Source organism: Calliopsis andreniformis, unplaced genomic scaffold (assembly GCF_051401765.1).
Source record: "Calliopsis andreniformis isolate RMS-2024a unplaced genomic scaffold, iyCalAndr_principal scaffold0022, whole genome shotgun sequence".
Classification (NCBI taxonomy): Eukaryota; Metazoa; Arthropoda; class Insecta; order Hymenoptera; family Andrenidae; genus Calliopsis; species Calliopsis andreniformis.
In genome coordinates this window covers 9,270,362-9,295,485 of record NW_027480432.1, presented here as the reverse complement: position 1 = coordinate 9,295,485, position 25,124 = coordinate 9,270,362, and the positions used below count along the sequence as shown (strand labels likewise).

General features: G+C 32.2%; 2 protein-coding genes and 1 long non-coding RNA gene across 4 annotated transcripts in view; 2 read left to right on the top strand and 1 right to left on the bottom strand.

The window, feature by feature from the left end:
- The first annotated feature begins 3,370 nt into the window (after window positions 1–3,370).
- On the top strand, window positions 3,371–5,932 carry Nmdyn-d7 (nucleoside diphosphate kinase homolog 7). 2 transcript variants are annotated; one of them, XM_076390825.1, is made up of 9 exons: window positions 3,371–3,644; window positions 3,714–3,880; window positions 3,961–4,119; window positions 4,197–4,404; window positions 4,482–4,602; window positions 4,680–4,804; window positions 4,869–4,982; window positions 5,042–5,149; window positions 5,727–5,932. In XM_076390825.1, exons 1-9 carry the CDS (start codon window positions 3,528–3,530, stop codon window positions 5,757–5,759), a joined length of 1,152 nt encoding a protein of 383 aa, XP_076246940.1. In that variant the 5' UTR covers window positions 3,371–3,527; the 3' UTR covers window positions 5,760–5,932. The 2 variants fall into 2 exon arrangements, with proteins under 2 accessions (XP_076246940.1, XP_076246939.1); XM_076390824.1 differs by having other exon boundaries at window positions 3,371–3,880.
- A 4,046-nt stretch (window positions 5,933–9,978) lies between these two features.
- LOC143186640 (uncharacterized) overlaps window positions 9,979–25,124 on the top strand; it is a 41,475-nt gene continuing 26,329 nt past the window's right edge. Inside the window, exon 1 of the mRNA XM_076390347.1 lies at window positions 9,979–10,318. The gene's annotated coding sequence lies outside the window, so the exon portion shown is untranslated. The remainder of the gene's footprint in view (window positions 10,319–25,124) is intronic.
- LOC143186641 (uncharacterized) overlaps window positions 12,618–25,124 on the bottom strand; it is a 76,607-nt gene continuing 64,100 nt past the window's right edge. Inside the window, exon 6 of the long non-coding RNA XR_013003090.1 lies at window positions 12,618–12,829. This is a non-coding gene — a long non-coding RNA (uncharacterized LOC143186641). The remainder of the gene's footprint in view (window positions 12,830–25,124) is intronic.

Here is a 25,124-nt window from a genome sequence, read left to right as displayed (position 1 = left end):
GTTCACTCGAAAAATTTGATATTCGTTAGAAAAATGGCGTCAAAGTCCGCCATAGGATATAAACTGGATATAAATGACTTTTTTCGTAAAGTTTGCTCACAATATGGGGGTTTTCTAGGTACTTGTAAGTAATATAACTGGGATAGAAAAAAACTGGTGTCCCGATTATTTCCTTCGAAGTTCGAATTGTGTTTGGGTTTGGTACACATACCCAAGACACAATTATCAACTGTGAAGTTGGTTTTGAGAACATTTACGAAAAAATACCATTTATACACGGTTCTGGAACTACTTATGAGGGACTTTGACGCCATGTTTCTAACGAATATCAAGCTTTCCGAGTGAACGACATTCATTTTAGTTGTTAAAAGGTAGAATACTATAGCTTTCAATCGTTGTTTTTTAAATTAATTGCCCATTTGGGAAACTTCTCTTGTCAGTGATCTAAATCCCAATACAGTTAACTTTCTTTTTCCCTTTGTCTCTTCCCTCTTTTCCTCTTTCTTGTCGCTAATAGCCATTATAGGCAGTTGAAGTGACATTAAATCTTAATTTAAAAATAAATTATATATTTTAATAGGAAAAATGTACATATATTTCTTTCTAAAGCAAGATTTCATTCCTTACATGCATCTATCTTCAATTTTCCATCCCATTTCAGCCTCGAAATCTGTACTTGTGTATATGTATACCAAGTGTTCAATAGTAAAAATTTTGTCAGAAATGTTAAGGGGTGATTTTATTTCTATTCTACACGTCAAAATAGGACGAAAATCAAGAATGATGAAATTGTGTTGGAGAGTTATTAATTGTTACCAAAATGTCTAAACTTCGCGTGAAATGTGTCTGACTTAGCACTTATTCTACTGCTGGCGTGCAGTGGTTTGATCAGACACAGTGAAGTCAGTAGAATAAGTCTAAAGTCAGAGTCTCTAGTAAACTATTTTTTGATATATTTTTCTGGATATTTAAGGGCCTAAAATTGTTGCAAATTCTTTACAGATGCTCTGTAACTATGATAAGCACACAAGTTGTCTACTTGTTATTAAAGTATCAATTCATAAACCATAAAATCTATATTTGAGAATTGTACAATATAATGTTATTATAAAGTGTACAAAATATATTTTAAAATACTATGTGTATACAGTAATGTGATTACATATTTATTGTTATAAGATATTACAAACTAATGGTTTATTTTACATGCTGGCATGATCGATTGCGAATGTGTTAAGCTGCAAATAATTTATTTATTGAAGTATTTCCTCGAAATTTAATGGTTTAGAATTTATTATATACCTTATATAATTTATTTAACAGGTATACGAAACAATGTTGTTCATTATTTATTCTTAAACGAGCGTTTTAATAATTATGTGATATTAAACAATGAGATCTTGTAAAAATTTACTTATTCCTTATGTCATTTATAACTTACAAGAAGCCTTAAACAATCATAAATGTATTATAATTCATTGTATAACAATAATATATAATAAAATTGCTTATTTATTGTTATAAAGTGTTTTTCTTACAATGTATACCCAAAAACAGTTCTCTTTCTACACAATCTACTTAATTAATAAATTATTTACATTCTGAAGGTACGTAGCCCATATAGGAGCTCTAAAATTTATTTTACAATAATATTAAACAACTAAAATCGTTTATTTATTCTAAAAAAACAATAAATTGGCCTTTCCATGATCATTTGCAACGTTATTTGTTCTTCTGTCAATAAGTACACATTGTCTATAATTAATTAAGTTCATCTGTTATCATTTTATGTTGCAATATTGTTAATTCATTGTTTTTTCAAACATTTTAAAAATTCTTGGTAAAAGGGCACCGGGCCCTGATGATACGGCCCTTAAGAAAAGTTACAAACGACAACTTCGCCATCTACTAACGATCCTGGAACTAACAATTTTTAGTTCACGAAGGTCCGCTAGGCGGCGAAGCTATCGTTTGTGAATTCTCCTAAGGCTCGTATCATCAAGGACCAGTGCCCTTTTACAAATAATTTTCAAATGTTTAAAATGCAATCCATTAACATTATTGCAATGCAAAACGGTAATAGGCACCTTCGTTAATTTATAAACAATTCGAACTTATTGACAGAATAACATATAACACCGCAAATAGGTAAAGAAAGGTCAATTTACTGTTATTGTTTAAATAGCAGATTATTTATGCATTTTTTAATATATTTGGAATTTATTTTTCTCTATCTATGTAACTGCACACGATTTTATATTAAAAAGGAATGATTAATTGTTTTTTTAATGATTTAAGGAATTACACTTAAAGGGCACTGCTTCTTCATAATACGGTCCTTAAACAAATTCGCAAACGACAGCTTTGCCGCCTAGCGGAGGTTCGTAAACTAAAAATTGTTAGTTCCAGGATCGTTCATAGATGGCGAAGTTGTCGTTTGCAACTTTTCTTAAGGGCCGTATCATTAGGGTCTGGTGCCCCTTTAGTAAAAATTCTTTAAATATTAAAAAAGAGCAACAAATAAGCAATATTGCAATGTAAGACAGTAACAGGCGGTACTATAATTAAATAGTAAAGCATAAGAATTTATTTTTGAACAATTTTGAACGACACAATCAGTAAAAAATAGAAAATTATTGAAGTGAAATTATTTAAATTGCTATTTTTTGAATTACTAAATAATTTTCATGATTTTTATTATTGTTTTATGAAATATAAAATGTTCTTCTGATCTTTCTGCTCCTCCTTACCTTCTGCTCTGACCTTTTCTGCTCCTGAATAAAATATTCTAAGTCCTCACTATTCTTCTATCTTAATTCTAAGGGTAGGAATAACTCTTTAAAATTTTGTATAAATATCTTTATTTCTTATAACTGGAAGTATGGGAATAGGATTGTCAAACAATATAAAAAAATTAATTCAGCGTATTTCTACATGTATTATCATTCTCATTTATTTTCAAAATATTCTCTATTATATTTTTACATAAATCATAAAAAGAAACATAAGTATTGCTTCTAAGAACTCTCACTAATTTTCAAATTAATTAAACGTGTATTTTCGCATAAAATAGACCTCCAAATATTACAATCTAAAGAATTATTTTATTTATTTTAACAATTTTAGGCTACACTAAAGATAGTAAAAAGTTTATAACGTTAAAATATATAATAAACTATTATAGTATACAATTTAAGTACCTTATTTACATGTGATTTAGAATTGCATTGTAATATCGTGATAGCAATGAATGAGTCATCATTGACCTTTACATCATTCGTAGTGAAATTACGTCACACGATCAGCTGTTCATTGATGTCTCTCTTGTTGCTATAGTAACTAACAAACGTAGTAACCATTGATAATTTCGAATAGTATCTATAGCAACACTATAGAACTACTAACAAAGTATTCCAATGTGTAATGATTAAAACGTAAAACGTAACCCCATCAAACTGCATCAAACATTAAAAAGAAGACAACACGTAGAATCCTTTGACATTATTAATATCTTAGAAGACACTACAATGTCGCAGGATCATAATGAGAAGTATATTTTTGAAGCCGAGTGGTACGACAAAATAGCTACCATTTTAAAGAAATTCTATCTCTATTATTATCCTTTTGACAATACGGTCGAATTGGTAAGTTACATTTTATTTTATCTAAGAACATTTGAGAATACAAATTTAAGGACATCTTGTCTATTTCAGTTCGATCTGAAAACAAGAAAAACATTTTTAAGGAGAACAAAATGCGAAGGGATCGAGGCGAAAGATTTTTACGTCGGCGCTACGGTGACAATATTTTCCAGAAATATTCGAATAACAGATTATGCAGACTGTCACACGCGCACGAAGCTGCAAACAAAAATGCAAAAGTGAGTTAGTAATTCTAATATTATCAAAGAAACAGTATTTGTAAAGTTTAACTAAAAATTGATGTATATTCTCTTTTTAGAACATTTGCGATGGTAATGCCAGATATCATGGATAACTTGGGAGAAATATTAAAGCGAATAGTCTCCTGCAATTTTCATATTGCAAATATTAAGATGTCGCAGTTGACTAAGGAACAGGCGACACAATTGTGTAAAGATGGAGACAGCACCAGTATAGCGTAAGGGCTAAAATAGTATTAAACGAGAGTTTTGATTTAACATACATAGATATTGTATTATCTACGTTTTTGATTAGGTATATTGTAAATTATCTCACTTCTGGTCCTATTGTAGCTCTAGAACTGTTGGGCGATCATGCGATTACACGTTGGTTAGAAGTAATAGGACCAGAAGATAGTGATGAAGCACGTGTGAAAGCACCCTCTTCTATTAGAGCATGTTATGGTAAAGATAAGGTCCATAATGCTGTACACGGATCCAGAAATGAGGAAGCTGCAAAATGGGTTTGTATAGCTTTCCTTAAATGAATACGAATGTAATTTAATTTTTAATTGAATGTGGTTTCATTATTCTTTTGTAGGAACTAGAATTCTTTTTTCCTGATCCAAAAAGTCAGCAGAAGGGACCTGGAAATACAGCCACTTTGAAGAACTGTACTTGCTGTATTATTAAACCACACGCTGTTCAAGCTAAGCTAGTTGGTGTGTAAAAATATAATATTGACTATGATATCCTTTTGGATAGATATAATTTGATTCTTTATTGTTTGGCGCCATAGGAGACATTATTAATGATATTCAGAAAGCTGGGTACACCATATCCGCTATACAACAATTTTCTGTTAATCCATTTGATGCGGAAGAGTTTTTAGAAGTCTACAAGGGTGTTCTTCCAGACTATGCTGTACGTTTATATTTGCTCTTGTTGAAAAATGTAATGGAAAAGTTTGTGACTGTTTTGATTTTAGGCAATGGTGGGAGAACTACAGTCAGGGCCATGCATTGTCATGGAATTGACACATAAAGACGAAAAGTTCGACGTTCAAGGAGAATTTAGAAAGTTGTGTGGTCCTATGGATCCAGTAAGTATACAATATGTTTTTTTTTTTCACTGTGATTTTTACACTGTTACGCTATATAGGATATCGCACGACAAGTAAGGCCAAATACTCTTAGAGCAAAGTATGGGAAGACTAAAGTACAAAATGCTTTACATTGCTCTGATTTACCAGAAGATGGAATTTTGGAGGTATAATAGATTAAGTATATTTCTAAGCAAGGTAAAAGACCTAATTACTGTCACTCTAACGAAGTTATTTCAGTTAAAATAATAAATAGACTTTACAAAATCCTACACAGAAAAATTAGCATAATATACAAATATTCATAGAACATATCCTAGACCAATGCTCCAAATGTAAAGCGAAAAGAATCTGGGAGAAAGAATATCTAGGAGAAAAACCTATAGTATAATATTTAAGCTGTTAATAAAAATGAATATTAATAAAATGTAATTTCTTAGATAACTAAAATGTTATAAAAGTTATTAACAGTTGTAGTTCAGGGATGGATTGAGTTTTATTTATTTAATATGTGAGGAATAATGATTGAGTGACAGGAACACCTTTCAAAATACTGTTTTCTAATTAATAAATTCCTAAATAAAAGTCGAGATACTGAAAATCATCGAATTTAGAAAAAAGGATAAAAAATTATACAATAATGTTCGAAACAATCCTTAAAGTAACAGTAACTGGGTTTTTTACCCTATGTGTACTTTCTGTGAAAAATTACTTTGTTTATCTGAATTTACTAATTTCATTTAGGTGGAATATTTTTTCAAGATCCTTGGCAATTAAATACACACCTATGCAAATTTTGATGGAAAAAAAGAAAAAAGAAAAAAAAAATTATAAATGGCATAGATTTTACAATCAAGATGTCAAAATAAGCCAAATTTTATAATGTTAATAATCACATTTTGTACATTAATTAAGCAAAATATAATGTTTTTTACTTCTTCTATAATAAAGAATACTTGATTAATCATCTCCTTTTAATCACTATTGAATGAACCATACCCAACTACTTATCTTACCAATTATTTTTAATCATAATAAGTTTACTGACTTGTTTAGATCATTGAAAGGTCGATCACATGAAAGTTTTTTTCCGCTACATGTTTCGCTGTATATTTGATCTATTCACTTCCCAACTAACATTCTCGTTAAATTAAATATTATATAGCTAAGCGTTTGAAACGCAATTTAGTGTGAAAATTCTGTTACACAGTATATGCGCTGGGTATTCTAAGAAAGAAATATAAGAATTAAAAAGTCGTACCTCTCTTTACGACCAAGTTCCTTTAACTCTCTGAACCAGTTAGACTGTCATTAAGGAAGAAAGTCGTAAACCCATTAATGAGAAACCATCCGTTCCAAATCCGCTATGCGATGCGATTATCCTGTCTTAATAACGGCGCGATGATGTGTGTCAAGGATTCGCGGCGCTCCTTATAGTCAAAGTTGCAGAAATCTCCCTTCTTCGGATGATTAAATCGAAACATCTTTTTATTCCACAATAATAGTTTCACAATTTACTTTGCGCTCGGCGGGCTTGTAATTATTTCCATTTTAATTTTCTGCCCCGCGGGAGAATTGTTAAGACACAATTATATACGATACACTGATTCCATGAAACATTAATTTTAAACTCCTTCACTGAATACATTCAAACTCATTTCAGTAACTTATTTATTTTGTTTCTTTAATTTTAGTGTTGTGAACGTCTTTTTACTATGCATATTTATAAAAAATACGATGAGCTGGATAAACAATTATCGTATTTCTGTATCATTAATTTATAATAATATGTAAAATATTTAATATACGAATTTTATTACTATAGTGCATGAAGTATGATATTCTGCTTGAACTTGATAAAGAAGATTGACGAGTTAACTCGTCATAGGAAGATTCTCACGTGTGCAATATGAAGAACTAATACTTCATAAGTAAATTCGCATAAATTATATATGTCCAGTTAACTCGTCAAGTTGAGACACGTGGATTCACCGTGACGAATTAATACGTCATGTGAAAATTGTGTACAGATGGGTCCACTCATCGAAGACTGGGTATGACGAGTTAACTCGTCATGTGGAAACGTATACAGGTTGTAAATGTCAAGTTAATACGTCAAGAAGAAATTTACATAAATTAAATTAAGATACGTTTCAGTATGACGAGTTAATACGTCGAGGTAAGAAACATCAATTTTATACAACGAGTTAATACGTTATGTGAAAATTGCGTACAGACTAACTCGTTGAAAGAAGAATGGATACGACGAAGTAACTCGTCATGTGCAAACATACAGATTGTGAATGTCGAGTTAATACGTCAAGAAGAAATTTACATAAGTTAATCAAATTAAGATACGTTTCAGTATGACGAGTTAATACGTCAAGGTAAAAAAACATCACCTTAACTAGTGTTCTGTTTCAAACTTCAACTCCAACTTCTTTTCTTAATAATTTTTATTAAAATAACATTCGTTAAAGCAAAGAGTACAGAAGAAAGTTACAAATTGCAATCGAGACAAAAGTAACAACTTGTTGCTTTTATCCCTATTAGCGATATTTTTCACGACTGTGTTCTACTAACTTATAATCATAACAATTTTTATACCTACTTTCAAAGGATTTTATGAAGCCAGAACAAAAGGATACATAATCGAAACATATCCTACAATTTATCACGTGTTGCCAAAAACTAAGGTGAAGGAGAGATGGAAATGACATGCAAAAATGGAAGCAGAAGATTATTGGTCGATTGGCGTTTGTTTTATAACGTTTGCCTCTGGTCTCCCTTCCTACGTTTAATAGTCGAACTTGAAGCAATCGAGGCATTATTTCGAATTGGGAATCCCATCGAGTTCCACCATTATGAATAAGGTGTACTGGCCTCTTATTTCTTTCTTTGGTCCTTAAAGCGAATTCTGCACGATGAGACTTGCCTCGATGCATACTTTGCGGCAACTAATGGGACCAGACCACATTGAATCATTTTGACTCTTATTAGATCATCGAAGAAGCAAAGAAATTTGAAATTTCTCATTAGGAAAATACACAGATAGCACGTGACGTCTTGAAGACATCTATTTTATGTCCATTTTATGCCTGAGCGCTTTACGACATAATTTGGATGTCTTAAAAACGTCCAACAGCGTATGTCTTAAAGATTTGCGAAATTTACGACCATAAGACGTCTTAAAGATACACTACATGGACGTCGTACAGATGTCTATTTTCGTTTTATAGACATAGCTTGGACGTTTTTAAGTTGTCTTATGAATGTCTTTTAAGACATCCTAAAGACATACTAATTTGTAACATCAGATGTTTCAGAGACGTCTTCTGGACATTTTTAAGACTTTACTGGTTGTCTGTAAGAAGTTTTTAAGACGTCTCTATGCTATATGGCTAGTCACTCATGGATACAAGAGTCAAAAATCCTACCTTATTTTTCAAGTAGATACTTGTCACTATGTCACTACTCATTTCTCTAGTCACTTATATAGCAAAGTTTTTATAAATAAAAGACAGTCATTCTTCCAATTTAAAAAAAAAAAAAAAAGAAATGTGAAAAATTGCTCTCAGAAATCGAAATCGAAATTGCAATATTTTTAAAATCCCCTAAAGATAATTTAATCATTCTTAACCCTTAACTACTCTGGTGGAATATTTTTCCAAACTTTATCGTCAATAACTTCACGAATAACAGTAAATAACACTAGTTGCAAAGTGACATACAAAACAATGTATATGCTTTAGGACATCTTCAAAGCATTCATGAGACGTCTTAAAATCGTCCAAATTAAGTCTATAAAAAATTCAAACAAAAAATAGATGTTTCTAAGACATCTAAAACCATAAGTCTCTAAGACGTCCATGCAGCGTGTCCTTAAAACGTCTTATGGCCGTAAATTTCGCAAGTCTTTACGTCCAAATAATATCGTAAGACATTCAGGCATAAAACGATCACAAAATACATCTTCAAGACGTGTGCTATCTGCATTCTGAGTTTCTCATAACGCGGTACGAATTAATCTTCTTATAGAAGTGTCAACTGTACTCTTTCTCTAGCTGGGAAGCACCCAGTACTTGCTAGGCGAAATATTCCAATTGTCCCTATTTCTACCAATCCATTTCAAACATTCCCCATGTCTGCAGCTGACCCACCAAGTTCATGACCAATCTCCCATAGAAGCACCCCAAATAACACAGAGACATCTTAAAAACGTCTTAAAAACATCCAGTAAAGTCCTAAAAATGTCCAAAAGACGTCTCTCAAACGTCCGATGTTACAAATCAGTATGTCTTTAGGATGTATTAGAAACATTTATAAGCCGTTTTAAGGACGTCCAAATTACGTATATAAGACGTTCAGACAAAAATTAGACGTTTTAAAGACGTCCTAAAGCGTAAGTCTTTTCCCAAACAGCACAGAGACATCTTAAAAACGTCTTAGAAACATCCAGTAAAGTCCCAAAAATGTCCAAAAGACGTCTCTGAGACGTCCGATGTTACAAATCAGTATGTCTTTAGGACGTCTTAAGAAACATTTATAAGACGTTTTAAGGACGTTCAAATTACGTATATAAGACATTCAGATAAAAATTAGATGTTTTTAAGACGTCGAAAAGCGTAAGTCTTTAGGACGTCCATGTAGTGTGTCCTTAAGACGTTTTATAGACGTAAACTTTGCAAGTCTTTAAGATGTATGCTCTTGGATGTTTTTAAGACGTCTAAATTATGTCGTAAGACGTTCAGGCATAAAATGAACATAAAATAGACGTCTTCAAGACGTCGTGTGCTATCTGGGACGGGGTCCACGCAGAAATTCCGCGGGAAACGCTCGAACCGGTTGCTTATCGGGCACGAGCTCGTATCAATGAAGACGCAAATCGGCAGGGCGTCCGCGCGGTCACGCTCCTAGATCCGATTGGCGGCATTAGAATATACGTATTTTCGAGCCGGTGTCACGAGCACGATCGGGCCAGTAGTGCGCTCGACGGCGCGCAGAACGGACCCATCGGCACTCCTGCGGGGTCTGGACATCGTTCCCCGATACACTCGACGAAACAATGTCCAAATCGAGACGCTAACCGGAAGCAACTCTCCATAGAATCGCAATCGGGCGTTCGCGAAACGATCGGCCACTCGATTTTCGTTTTTCTGAGTTTCGAGCATCGTGGGACAGTTTGAACCACCTTCACGCCGCGATTTCTACAAACTGTGAGAGGTTCGAACGGGAATCGTGGGCCCTGACTTTGCCGCGGAAAAGTAGGCCCTGGCTGGCCCAGAGTTCGCGACGCTGATTGGAGGAGATCTGTGAGGAATTGGACAAGGTGGAAAGTAAGTCTTTGCTAATTCTTTTTGCTTCTGTGGTTTCTTTTGAGTTGGGTCAAAGGGTGTGGGGTCTCTTCAGAAGGGACTGAAGAAGTTACAGGATTTTTGAGATATAGACTCGTTACTGTTTCTCTATTTTCTGGGAATCTTCCTTTTTTACTGTATTTGGCTAGAGTTGCTTGGAGAAATGGTACCTCCTGTTTTCTGTGAACTTGATTTGTATATCAAAGTGGGAGTTTATAACGAAGAAATACTGTAACGAGGGCTTGGGATTTAATATTCTATTTTCTTTTTTTTTATTGTATTCACTTTAGGCCATCCAGGCTACAAATAACTTGGGACATAAGATAAATGTTCCAGTAGTTGACTATGTCCCAATACTTAAACACTAATGCTAATTTTATTTATAATTGTAAACTTAAATTTTAATATTCAATCGAAATTAAAGACAAAAAATTCTATCACAAAATAATACTTATATTACTGGAATATCAGAATTCAACTATCAGGTCATGTATAATATTTTTAAATTATTCACTTATTAGAATATTTGACGTCTCAAGCGTCCAGGTATTAGGATATCTACCTTAATATACATATAGCTACAAGAACTACAGGGTGTCTAAGCTAAAGCAGGCCATTTAAATACCTCCTCTATACAAACAGAAAATAGACCATTTAAATAATACGAAAATCTAAGAAACTAAAAAACAAATATCCTACAAAACATCATTCCATAATATTCCTTCTTCAAAACCCTTCAAATTATGCCATAAACGTTTTTCGTGTTACTCGAAACAGAGGAAGTATTTAGGTAGCCTTTTTCAGCTTGGATACCTTGCACAGTCTCCAAGAGTCTCCAGTTTACTTCCCATAAGAGTAACTCTCTGAATCGAGGTACCCAAGCAGGTGACATTTTGGAGGAATTACGTAACAACCTTCTATTTTGTTCTTCACTCAGTTCCCGTTAATCTTCGCGTCTAAAGAGCCATCATTCGCGAGCTTCTAATCGGGTTGGTTGTAATGAGGCAATTTTCACGGCGAAAATGTGTCGCGAAAGGTACAAAAATGGCACCCATCGATGACGTTCAAATTGGCCATGCTTGAACGCGGCGCAGTAGACAGTGACGCATGTCTGAGGGTACTAATAATGTAATTTGTGAGTTCCTTTCAATGCTCTCGACGGACTTCGCAGCCGTGTCGGAGGTAATAGGCAAGAATTTTTAATAAAGCGGTGCTTTTGAGCTCGGCGTTTGAGATCGGTCTCGGTGACGTTCAGCGAATGTTAAAATCGCGGGTCCGCGAGACAACTTCCAATAGTGGCGATAACATTTCGTGGGAATTCTGAAGGGGAGATGCAATGAAGAGATTATAGGATGCAGTAGCTTACTCGTTATAGGCTCCTTGTATCCTCGACATTTTTGTGAAATTATTTGACCATTTCTGAATTTTTCTGAGATTTCTCTTTATTTTTGGGAGCAGCTGACAAAAATCAATTTGTAGCTATTTTTTTATTTAAATTTAAATAGACGTCTTAAAATCTAAGATTCTGTTGCATTACTTAGGTGAAGCATCCTGTAAATATTTCCAAATTTCGGTTATTCTAGGAGGGCCTCTTAAGTTTTCCAAATTGGTGAGCTAGAGAGAGTTTTTCAATGGCTATATTTATTTTAGTGAAAGTAGTCAATGCTACTTCTTCTAGTTTGCAGAGCTTGTCAATTTTTTACTACTTTCACGGCATTGGATACTTGCAAAAAGCTTCTTATACTTTGCCAGCGAGCTATTATAATTAGGATAATTCGTTTACATTTGTAGTGTTGGATAAAGTATGAAGATTTTGCAACAATTATTTCTAGTAGAAATCTTATGGAATCTGCAATCATTTTTGCAATGCAAATCTGAAACTGCTATTAATCGATAGTGGATAAATTATTGCGGTAATTAAGTATTTAAAAATATGTGTATGAAATTCTATTCATCATTTGATATTAGAAATTAACTGAATTTCGATTTTTCAAAAATAAATATTCGTCTATTTTTCACAATCTCGCAATTCTACAGCATGGCAATTCTCTAATTTTAGAACTACTTAATTTATGAATTTACTAATATCCGAATTTCAATTTCCCAAAACCATTATTTGAAAGAAAATTTTGACAATTTACACAAAATTAGATGAAATATCGAAAATTTAATCCTAATAACTTTGAGAATCGATAGCTACGAACTGTCAATTATACGAAATTAAACAATTTTTATAAACCGTGTAAATCAAGAAGTATAAGTTAAAGTAAGAGTCTTAAATGCTATTTTCCCTTGTTTTTTGCTTAAGTAATTTCTCAAAGTAATTACTTGAAATTTTAATAGAGACATAGTCATACTTAGGATAATTACGTGCAGAGAAATGCGACAAAAGAAGAATATGCATACCTACCATCAGAACAGTTGCATGACAAGGTGTCCAGGTGTCTAAGCTTCAAGCAACAAACATCTCCATTTGCAATGTGCTTCTGTTTCCTAAACACACAGTGCACAAAATAAGTGAAGAATTGTTCAGTTAAATGATTGTCTATATTAAAAAATATACAATTTAAAATACTAATTGAATAATTGAATTTTCTTAATTTTATAATAGCTGCTTTGAAAGCAAGAATGAAAAATAAATAGCGTAAATAAATCATTATAGAATTTTTCAATTTAACTACACATCCATTCTTTAAAATTTGAGACACAAAGTTCAAGTAATTTTTCCTACATTATTTCTGTATAATAATTTCTCCAAGAATATTATACAATTTTATATAAAATCATTACAAATACTTTAAAATTACTTACAATTAGATAACAGTCTTATGCATGCAGTATATCTAAATATATCTCGCTAGTAAATGAAATCTAAATTAATTTTATCAAATAGGCAGATAAAGCGAGAAAGATTGTATCAGGAAAATCTATTGTAAAAGGTGAACACAAGATATTGTAACTGATAAATACGATAATTTCAAACTGGAATGTAAATTGTCGTTGATCTTGTCATTAGAAGATAGAGAAGGCAAATCGGAAAGGTAGATGCTCTCCGAGAAGCCGTTGCAATGCGGAAGAACTCAAGCTGGAACACGTTTTATCTTCAACATTTCCAATAACATCGTGCACCGACTGGTATGTTTGAACTGGTCTCATTATGCTCTATCTCTTCGTTTTAAAATAAAAAAGTAAAATGAAATTGACCTTGAGATCTTCTTCGCTCCTTTGAGAATGAGACAGTCCTCCTTGTTATACAGAGCTATTCAACGATGGTGGTCGAATAATTAGGAGAACGTTCCGCTTCTTATTTCTTACATTTTCTTAATTTCATGTCGAGAAAAATATTGCAATGAATTTGTTGAATATTGAGGTGGATTTGAGGGTATTTCGAGGTAGACAAATTTTTTAGAGATTGCAGTGTATGCAGTGTATGTGTAGGAATTGATTAAAAATGTTTGAATAGTTAATAATATGATGTATCAATTTAAATCTGAATTTTGATATACAGATTAATGAATACTAATTGAAATTCGTTGTATATAGATACTTCAAAAAAGTAAATGAATTTTTATGTACATCAACCTTTTTTTCACTGAGTGTTTCAGTTTTTTTTATTAGAATATTAGTGACCACTCGATTTATGTATTTTAAAAAAATTAAACTGTGAAATTTTTCTTTCGTCTCTTCCACTTTAATTGCAGTTACATATCAAGTGTAACACCATACATCATTCAGTTCAATATAGTGCTCTTCAATAAACAGTATATATTTTCTTTCGTCTATTCATTTACCGATTACTCATGAAATACCAGCTGCAAATGTTTTCCATCGACAAAAGATTATTGTCTCATTTACTCGTCTAAAGAATTCATAATAAAGTGTCTACTTATAGCGACTCTCAACAAATCAGAGTTAGCATAAACAAACTCACGTATCGTTGTATCACATCGAGGTAGCACTTTACTAGCAATGGAACTTTAATCGATTGAATGAAAAACTTAAAATTGGCACTAGAATTGTCCATTAGTAATAAGTATCTATTTTAAATGGGATAGTAAAAAATATTGTAAAAAAATTCGTGATTCAAGGAATGTTTGAATTATTTAGCTCTAAACGATTTTAAATTATAATTTAGTTGAACATTAAAAATAGTTAATTTTAGATGAACTCTCTTACATCCAGATGCACTGTTTCAGTTTTATTCAGTGTAAATTTGAAATCAATGTTCTATAATATTTTGTTTATTATGAGCTAGTAAAATATTTGCTCGCCAAATTTTTTTGAAATTATGCTAATATTTCCTTCCAATTTTTTTAAGTCAATGGAAATGAATCAAAAATATTCCTCCTATATTTCATAAGCTGAATAAAGTGCTTTCAGTAATTTGCAAGCTTACAGCACATGTTCTTAGAAAAAAGAATGTTACATATTATAAGTGTTATTTAACGTAATTAGAAAATCTTATAGTTAAAGTTTCAAACAAAGAAAAAAGATAATTCGATACCATAGAGTCTTTTTTAAACTTCTAAACAATAGGTAAAGTGTGGCACATTTGCAGTTTAATGCAGGGGTTGATGAGAGTTTAACTAATCTTTACTAATAGATAAAATGTTAAAATAAAAAATATATTGCACATTTGTAATTTAATGCAACATAGGATTAATAAGAGTTTAACCAGACGTCACTGGAGGATGAAATATTAAAATATAAAATATACTGCACATTTATAATTCAAAGCAAGGAAGGGTTAAATAGGGTTGAATCCATTAAGACCGAAGTTCAGCAAATGCAACATTTTATTTAGCATTCTGTTTTAGTGAATTTATATTACTAAATTCTATTGTCTCATGTTATTGTTATAAAAGGGAAGTTTATCTTATCCCAAATTATCGTATCCCAAAGATTATCTTAATATCTTTTTCGTTACTATTTCTTTTGATCTAGATACTACTAAACCTCCCAGTAAACACACTGTTGAACAAAAGAAAAGAAAAGAGATTACACCTTTTCAACCCAACGCACCAAAATATTAATCTTAATGTCATTAGACGTTACTCATCGTTGCTCATCAATGTTAATGAGAGTGTTTTACTCGTCAGACGATCACGCTGGAACTCCAGAATCGTCCAGAAACACAATCCCCTAATTGTTTTGAGCAGTGCACGATTCTTGCCATTGATCAATGACGCAGATCGTACGAATTGCTGACGGACGATCATGCACACGTACAATATAAGTACACGGTGACGCGTGTCGTAGACTGCGAACGATGTAATTTGTGGGCTCCTTTGAATACACTCTGGAGGGACACCGAAGAGCATAGGATAGCTGCAGGCCTGAATGCACTTGACCCGATTCGACGACGTCGTCGAGGTGCTCGTACCAGTGAAAGCGAAATCGAAATCGAACACTCGATCCCTGATACTCTTTTTTTTTTTCTTCCCTCCTGCTAATACTAGAACAGGCACTTTCAGGTCACTGCTTTGACCTCGATTCCTGTGTACTCTCGCATGAATGTTAAGGTAGTCCTTAGCCAGCACAAAAGTCCAAGACTTCGTTCAAATCTTGGGGACCACTAACTTGGAATACGAAAAATCCTTGTGTGAAATTTGAAACTGATTAACCATATAATTATCGACAAAGTATTAATAAAAGTAGGCATATTTTAATACTGTAACATGCTAGGATTGAAAAGAACTGCTTGTTAGCTACTTGATATGTCTGGCACAGGAAAACTATATTGGAGAACGTTACCAAAATTGAAATGATGTTATATTGAAATGTTATGGAGCGAATATATTAATATCAATAAAACTGTCTATATTGTTTTTTCGTATTGCTAATGGAAAAAGAAATTTGTGTAAAAATTTGTCTGTCAATTGTAATGAAGCTAGTTAATTGTAGGTAAACAGTAGTCAATGAAATATCCTATTTTCGCATTACAACCAAGGATTCAGTTGCTGATCAGAACCCAATTTCTGATCAGTTTAGTATTTAGATACATATGTGAAATTTATTTTGATTAAAATTTGTTCCAAAAAATTAGTAAATAATTGTTACCTATTTTGGTATTTATACGTGAATCAAATATTCAGATATTTTAAACTATAATATCTGGATATTTAAAAATTTAAGTCCTTAAATCACGGTTAACCTTTAGATTTTATTTTGAAATTTAATACAAAAATATGGGTGAACATATTTGAAAACTTGGATATTTTGGGACCTAAACCTTAAATTATAATATCTGGATATTTAAAAATTTAAGTCCTTAAATCACAGTTAACCTTTAGAGTTTATTTGCAAATTTAATGTAAAAATATGGGTGGACATATTTGAAAATTTGGATATTTTGGGACCTAAACCTTAAAACTGTGTTCAATTCTTAGAAAATATGAAACTTTAAAATTTCAAATATTTAGATATTTTAAACTATAATATCTGAATATTTGAAAATTTAAGTCCTTAAATCACAATTAACTTTTAGATTTTATTTTAAAATTTAACACTTAAGTATAGCTATATTTGAAAATTTGCATATCTAAATATTGAAGTATTTGAAAATTTGTATATTTAAATACTGGAATATTTGAAAATTGGGATAATTTGAGTCTTAGGAAATCTGAATCTCTAAATCAAAATCGACTTCTAGATTTTCATATAACGAGTGCAAATGATTCACTGAACGCCTACAGAAATTATCGATTATAATTAAACATAACGCATACAAAGTATCTACTTAGATTACCATAATCAAAAGTCTTGGAAAGTAGAAAAATACTATCTGAATCCCAAAACAACAGTATCGCAATATCTACAATCAGTTCCCACAGCTGAATTTCTCCTCTACAAATTGACTCGAAAAGTTGGCACACCTCGGCAAATAGCAACGATGTTCCTTTGTCAAAGAAGCTCGTAAATATGCAAAGGCATTTGGTAACGACTGTTCACCGTGTTTACGTAACGATAAATTTTCTTTATTGTTAGAAATCTGTGTCACGAAGATCAGCGAACCGATACAGACCGAGGGAAAGTGATAATAAAATGACACAACAAAATATTGTGGATGGGGAAAGGTACTGTGCAGATATGTATCGAGTGAATCACTGAATTAAGTGTCTGCTAACGGTACACAGTGTTAACTTTCGGGGATTCTAGGATTACGATTAGTTCGCACCCTCCATACACTTCAAATATTGATAAAATGGTGACCAATGCAAACTGTAACGTAAAAAGCAACAGTTAACATCGATTAGCAGTGATTTGAGGAATAGTCACTCGTGACAGTTAGAGGATATTTCCTAGGGAAATTTTGAGGATTCCAAATGTCAGAGTTCAGGGATCATGGATTCGAAATAGTCAATTTTGGTTGAGTATGTTGGGCAATATATACGAGTATTTTTAAATTGTTTCGTTGATAAGTTTGTATGTTTTTATTGCAGTAGAAAGAGTTTCAGGAAACTTATTTGCAATTATAATTTGAGGATTTTATGATAGGTAGAAGTAAATAGTAGTTTCGTGCAAAAGTGTGGGGCTCTGTCGCTAAATAAATTTAATTGCAGAGATGACTTGTAATAGTCGCAATTTTCGGTCCTGATTAAGACTTAAACTTTTAACAGGTATCAATGTCATATACAGGGTGTTCCAGTTTTTTTGTGTAACTTTGCAAGCATATTCTACAAGCAAAATTAAGAAAAAAATGCTATCGATACATTGGCTTTTAAGTACTTTATTAAAAAGTTACAATAAAAATACGAAATAACAAAAGATTGCTTATTCTTGATGGACTAGAATAGAAATAGGGATGAGTGACGTCACATCCTCGCTATCACGCTACACACAGTCGTCACATTATGACATCATATATATGTATATTATATTTTTATTATACTTTTTATGTATATATGTATGTTTTATGATATCAAACAACTTTTGTTTGAAACATTTTTTTGTACAACAAACTAGTTTCCAAGTAAATTTGGGTGAAACAATTAAATAACTCACCCTGTATAACATTTTTTAATTTTTAAATTTTGCTTATAGAATATGCTTGCAAAATTTCGTGGAGAAAAACTGGGACACCCTGTATATTTTAAAATAATGCTTCTATCAAAGAGTCCTCCACAAAAGAAAAACGAACAGTGCGTATAACAAAGGCAGAGTAAATCGAGTAGGTGCATTGTGTGTCGGAAGTAATAAGGCTGATTAAGAGGTCTTTTAATTATCTTGAATCTTCTATTATGTGAAAATTAGTTTTCACACATTTACTGTTAATAACAGTTCGTGCCTGCAGGGGACTGTTTCGTGGAAACGACTGGATGCTAAAATTTCTAAATCGTTAAAAGAAACAGCGAAGATATGTGCCGAATCACCGTAACGTCTTCGAGGTTTATCGAAGAGGTAAAAGTATGACGCGCGTAAATACGAGAATTAATTGGCTGGCAAAAGTCAGCGATAGGTTCGCTGTTTGAAATGTAAAACTTCAGAACTAGATACTTAAAATAAATTCTTGCTAAAAGTGGCGTAATTGTACAATCAAATTTATTGGAGAATTCTTAATTTTATTTATTACTTAACTTGACAGCCATGTAAATAATTCTGGTATTTAATAAACTTTTATACTGTTATTGAATATTATATTACGTCTCACGAATAAATAAATTACTCCCTTACAAGTAAATTGAAATTTATGTTTCCTGATTTATGTATCGAGGAAAATGATGTCCTCTGTTAAAAAAATATGTTTGAAAATAAAAATTGAGAAGCTATGGCAGAACAGAAAACATCATGTTTTTTAATTATCTAAGTCTTTTAAAATAAAGTATACATACTTCACGCGGAAACAATTCGATAAATTAATATTACCTCTAAAATTACTAATTTAAGTAATTTTAGCCTTTTCCTCTTCATCAATTATTTATTAATTGTAACTCAAAGCCAAATGAAAAGTAGATCCTGCCTATTAATATTAATTCCATCTCTTTCCTAAACTCCATTAAAGACTGAATGCTCCATAAATTCTAACCTAACAAAAACAGAATCACTTGCAGCCTCGATACAGAAAAAGCAATATCCTTTCAAAATGCATCTAGCATCTATATCCCTGCTATGGTATCCACATCGTCGTAATGCAATGAAACAGCAATACATAAAGCAGGAGAAAAAACGACGTTAGGATTATAGTAAATGGGGTCAGAATTATGCAACCATAAGGATCACTTTACGACCACTTGTCTGGTCTTCGGCTTGTCTAGTTAAAAACGCTTAATAAGATTATCTCCCGCAAATCCTCCACGTTTCACGCTTCGAATCTGTACTGACTCGAACTGCCTCTAGTAAAAAAGGATTAAAAACGAGGGAGGCACTTGGAACGATAAGGAACGAAAATAAGAGGGATTCTTAGAAATTTTCCTTTGCGTGAAGAAATCGGCGGTGCATTTATGATCGCGTTTCTCGCAAATTGCAGATGATGGAAAAATGAGGGAATATGAAATAAGCTCGGTTCTCGATTGTTTAAATTACGGGAAAATGACAATCGATAGCTGGTCTTCTCGTTCGATGTACGACGCGTCGTGTGGCTTCTCTGGATTGCTCACGTCAATTTCGTTTTCGCGCGATAACTAGATAATGTCGTAATGAGACTGTTAAGACTCGTTCGTGTCAAATTGCTGCGAATTCGCGGGTACGACGACCCACTCTTGTGGTTTGTTTGCGACACTGTAAGCAATTTACGCTGTTCGACGGTTTTTTCTGTTTATGTCGATTTTGGGGAGATCGTAGCGCGTGGATCATTTACTGCGATAAGAATGTAACTCAAAAAAGGTTGTTTTTTAATTTAATGATTACTTAAAAATATTATTTTTTTATGTAATAACAAGTCAAAGAAGGTTATTTTTTAATATAATAATAACAGCTCTAAAAAAGTTACTTTTTAATATAATAATAAGAACTCAAAGAAAACTATTTTTTAATATAATAATAACAGCTCTAAAAAAGTTACTTTTTAATATAATAATAACAACTCAAAGAAGATTATTTTTTAGTATAATAATAACAGCTCTAAAAAAGTTACTTTTTAATATAATAATAACAAGTCAAAAAAGGTTATTTTTAAATATAATAATAACAGCTCTAAAAGAACTCAAAGAAGACTATTTTGTAATATAACTAATAACTGAAATAATAGGTTATTTTCTGTCTTATTATTATTATAAAAAAATTGGTCCTCAAATTAAATTAAACTAGTACCTCATTTCTCAAAGAAATATGATTTTTCAGTTTATGGATTCTTTTGTTTTCTTGGTCATAAGCGATCATCAAAGATTTACATATGATTGTTTTAAAGATTAGGGTATATACTATTTGATATAGATAATGTAGAGTATATACTATTTAATATAAAATAGAATATGTACAATTCTTAAAGAGTTTATACTGTTTTTAAACTATTTATAAATTAAAGAGTTTGTACTATTTTTCTGCAAAAATAAAATTTGGTTCTTTATATATTCAATAGAGTTCATTATGTCATTTATATCATTTTTAACTTTGTATTTTCTTGTGTTGCGGAGAAAATCATTACATTAAAAAATAATATGTTTTATGCTGTAGATTTCGTTAAAACTTGGTCATTTTGGTGTATTATCTTTTATTATTATATGTATATGAATGAGTTAATTTAATGTGCACTACTAATACGTGTGTAATTTTTATTTAGTCATAACTTCTCAGTTTACTAATATGTGGTTTATAATTTCCAGCTTTATTGCGTGCTAGTCTTGCAGATACAAGTGAAATTGATCTTTGCATCCAGTTATTCGAAAATCTTTTAATTACATTGTCGAAGTCTTGATATTAAACTATTATTTTTGAGGCATTTTGAGTCTTCCTAAGCGTTGCTGCTTTGGCAGTCTAGTCATCTTTTTAATTTAAAACCTGAAATTCCGATATGCGATGTTTTTAGATTTTTGGAACTGCTGTTTTGATGTTAAATATGTTCTATTTTGTTTCCTTGAAATCGTCTTGAACAGAAACCGAATTGTTAAATTGATAAATAATCAGACTGTCGAACTATCTAACTCAGCCATTTAAGTATCTATTCTAAATACAAGGATTTCCCAGTTCACCTTACTGCACAAAATAAATCTTCACGTTTGTGACCTCAAATGTCTTCTCAAACTGATCAATGCTACGCGTCGATGGAACGCGCAAAGCTTACATAAGACCAAAGATTAGACGAATTGTATTCTAATGGCAGGTAATGAATAAATTTCGATTTTCCAAGAACAAAGTTTTTATCGAAAGTGAATTTAGTCAAGTAATTGGGGGTAACGAAGATTTTTCATTCGTAGAAAATAATAGATGAAAAAGAATTCGTTCAGGTATTTAAATCGTTTAGCAAACCATTCAAGCGAATCTTCTTTTATATGTACATTTTGTAAGAAATAAACTTGTCTCTGCTGCCAGATAGAGAAAGAAAACTAGTAAAATATTTCTAGCATTTCAGATAGAAAATCCATATTTAAAATGTGTATAAAATGAATTAAGAAAGCTTTATTTAAAAAAATAGTCAAAAACAATAAAATTCACTATTTTCAATTTTTAAAAAATATTTCTTTAAGGTATTTTCTTTAAAATATTGATGTTCATTATTCATATTCAGTGCTCAACAATATATAAAGACATACTTTAGTAAACCTGTATCTAATTTATAATTGTTTATTTAAAACAGTTACGAATACGTGAATTTAAACATGACATAAAATGGTTAAAAAAAGTTTCATAAAATTAAAAATAATCAGAAACAGTAACATTCAGTATCTCCAATTTTTGAAAGATATTTCAAGATTTGAAAATACAAATACTAACTACATTATTCAATATGTATCTAATTTCTAACTGTTTACTTAAAATAGTTACCAATACATGAATTTAAATATTGTATAAAATGATTAAAAGAATCTTCATAAAATAACAAATAATCAGAAACAATACCATTTTCCACTTCTTAAAGATACTTATTTATGGAACTTTCAACTTTCATGAATTAAGGCACACAATTACCTACTTCATTCAACCAGTATCTAATTTCCAACAGACTGTTTAAGACAATCGTTGCCAGTAGTTCAAGTACCCAATGGCCACTTGTACCCAGCACGTAACTATCCAGTTACCCAAGAATGCGAAGAAACGAGTAAGGTCAGTGTTTAGAAAATTTCCGCGTCCTTTCGGATCGGAAGTCTAACCTTCGTGCGCGTTGACCGTGTCAAGGAGTCGGAATCAGTATGAGAACTCCATACTCGTCCCGCGACCCCCTATGTGTAACACGTGCCAAGCCTTGAATAGGAAACGTGTCCCGAGTTGCTGAGTTACAACGCTTCCGTACCACATACTCTTTCATTCTTGCTTGCCCTTAGGTGGAGCCATGATCGTTGCAAAACAGCCGCGAGGACGTTGATGCCCAAACTGATCTGACAGGGTCGAAACTTCTCTTCTACGTGGTACAGATTGTTGCAACTATTGGAGAAGAAATCAAACTCTGGCAGTATTTTCTAGGATTAAATAGGCGTTCCTCTGTAGGCTTTGCAAAGTTTGTTGGTACTTAGGAACTTTTTTTAAGTGAATGGTAGGTCCAATATTGTGATTCTTCTTTTGTAGTTTAGTTAAGTGTTTCTTTTTATGTAGAACTCTGGCAGTATTTTCTAGGATTAAATGGGCGTTCCTCTGTAGGCTTTGCAAAGTTTGTGGTACTTAGGAACTTTTTTTAAGTGAATGGTAGGTCCAATATTGTGATTCCTTTTTTGTAGTTCAGTTAAGTGTTTCTTTTTATGTAGAACTCTGGCAGTATTTTCTAGGATTAAATGGATGTTCCTCTGTAGGCTTTGCAAAGTTTGTTGGTACTTAGGAACTTTTCTTAAGTGAGTGGTAGGACCAATATTGCGATTCTTTTTTTGTAGTTCAGTTAAGTGTTTCTTTTTATGTAGAACTCTGTCAGTATTTTCTAGGATTAAATGGATGTTTCTCTGTAGGCTTTGCAAAGTTTGTTGGTACTTAGGAACTTTTTTTAAGTGAATGGTAGGTCTAATATTGTGATTCTTTTTTTGTAGTTTAGTTAAGTGTTTTTTTTTATGTAGAACATGTAGGTAGGCATGAACTCTGTCTGACTTGACTTATTCTACTGACGTCGTTTGATCTAGCTCTAGCTAGCGCGCAGATAGTAGAATGAGTCCCCAAGTCAGACACGTTTCACACGCATTTTAGAAGAAACCCTTGGTAAATTGGTAAATCAGGTAAACATTATACAATTTAATATTCGCTCATGTTATTACTGGAAGCTTCAAATAAAAAAAAGAAAACGAATTTTGACTGCTTTCAACGCAAGAAGATGAGCCTTCCTATTGTTCTCGCTAAAACCAGAAGTAAATGTCAAAAATATATTTCCTTCGCCTTATAAGCTCACTGTTGCCGTCCAATCACGAGTTCACGTTCAAATAAACAAATTATTTAAGTAAACATTATACAACTTAATATTCGCCCATGTTATTACTGGAAGCATCAAACAAAAAAAAGAAAACGAAAATTCAGAGCGCAGAATTTTGACTGCTTTCAACGCAAGAAGATGAGCCTCCCTATTGTTCTCGCTAAAACCAGAAGTAAATGTCAGAAATATATTTCCTTCGCCTTATAAGCTCACTGTTGCCTTCCAATCACGAGTTCACGTTCAAGTAAACAAATTACTTAAGTAAACATTATACAACTTAATATTCGCCCATGTTATTACTGCAAGCTTCAATTAAAAAAAAAAAGAAAACACAAATTTAGAGTGCAAAATTTCGACTTCTTTCGATGGGAGGAGACAAGCCTCGCTAGACGACGCGACCTGCGATGGATTACGAGATACGGTACAGTAATTACCGCGAATTGCTGTAGCGTTGTCGGGGCTGAATGTTGGCCCATTACAAATGTAATTGCATAACTCGTGCATCACCGGACTTTACTGGACGTAGCCGAGTGCTAAGTATCCTCTTCCTGAAAGATTTTCCTTCGCATTTTTTTCGTTATGTGCTTTTGTTTAAGAGTGGACAAGTTTCTTATTGCAAACCAGAGTGGCCTTTTTTCTTCGTTCGACAGCGGAACGAGCGCGACGATCGCATTCGTCGCGCCATCGACGTAAATGATCCTTCGAGGAACGTTTCTTTGAAGGAAATTTTCCATTTTGAGGCGTTTATAATGCTTAGTTTAGTTATGAAGAATGAGTTGCTTCTGATTTGTAAGATCTGTTGAGAAGTAAGATGTAGTGGAACTAGAAAGAAGTGTTAGAGATATTTTTAATTTATATTATTCATATTATTGACTGTTAGATATGCAATAGATTTTTATGCACATATATATTTTTATAAAAGTAAATAAAGATTTATTTCAGCTTCTAAGGTATTTCTTGGGCAACTATATTGGCTAAATAGGAGTTAGTTACTCAATGATGAATATAAAATTGGTATAATACTATGTAAATTGTAGTAATAATTTTTAACATTATTTAAAGTGTGTCTGACTCGATACTAATTCTACTGCCTATGTGCATTAATCAGGTCAGACACAGTGCAGCCAGTAGAATGAGTCCAAAGTCGGACACAGTGCAGTCAGTAGAATAAGTCCCAAGTCAGACACATTTCACGCGAACTTTAAACGTTCTCTAATAATTAGGCTTCAATCACTCTGAAATGAAAGGTGGTCCTTAGCCAACTATGTTGGTCAAATGTGAGTTTGTTACTAGACGATGAATATAAAA

Bases quoted from the DNA above. Each gene is read 5' to 3' on its own strand.
- Nmdyn-d7 (XM_076390824.1), top strand. From the start codon at position 3,528: ATGTCGCAGGATCATAATGAGAAGTATATTTTTGAAGCCGAGTGGTAC. The intron at 4,805-4,868 runs GTACGTTTATAT...TTTTGATTTTAG, and splicing joins GTGTTCTTCCAGACTATGCT to GCAATGGTGGGAGAACTACA. The intron at 5,150-5,726 runs GTATAATAGATT...AATTTCATTTAG, and splicing joins CAGAAGATGGAATTTTGGAG to GTGGAATATTTTTTCAAGAT.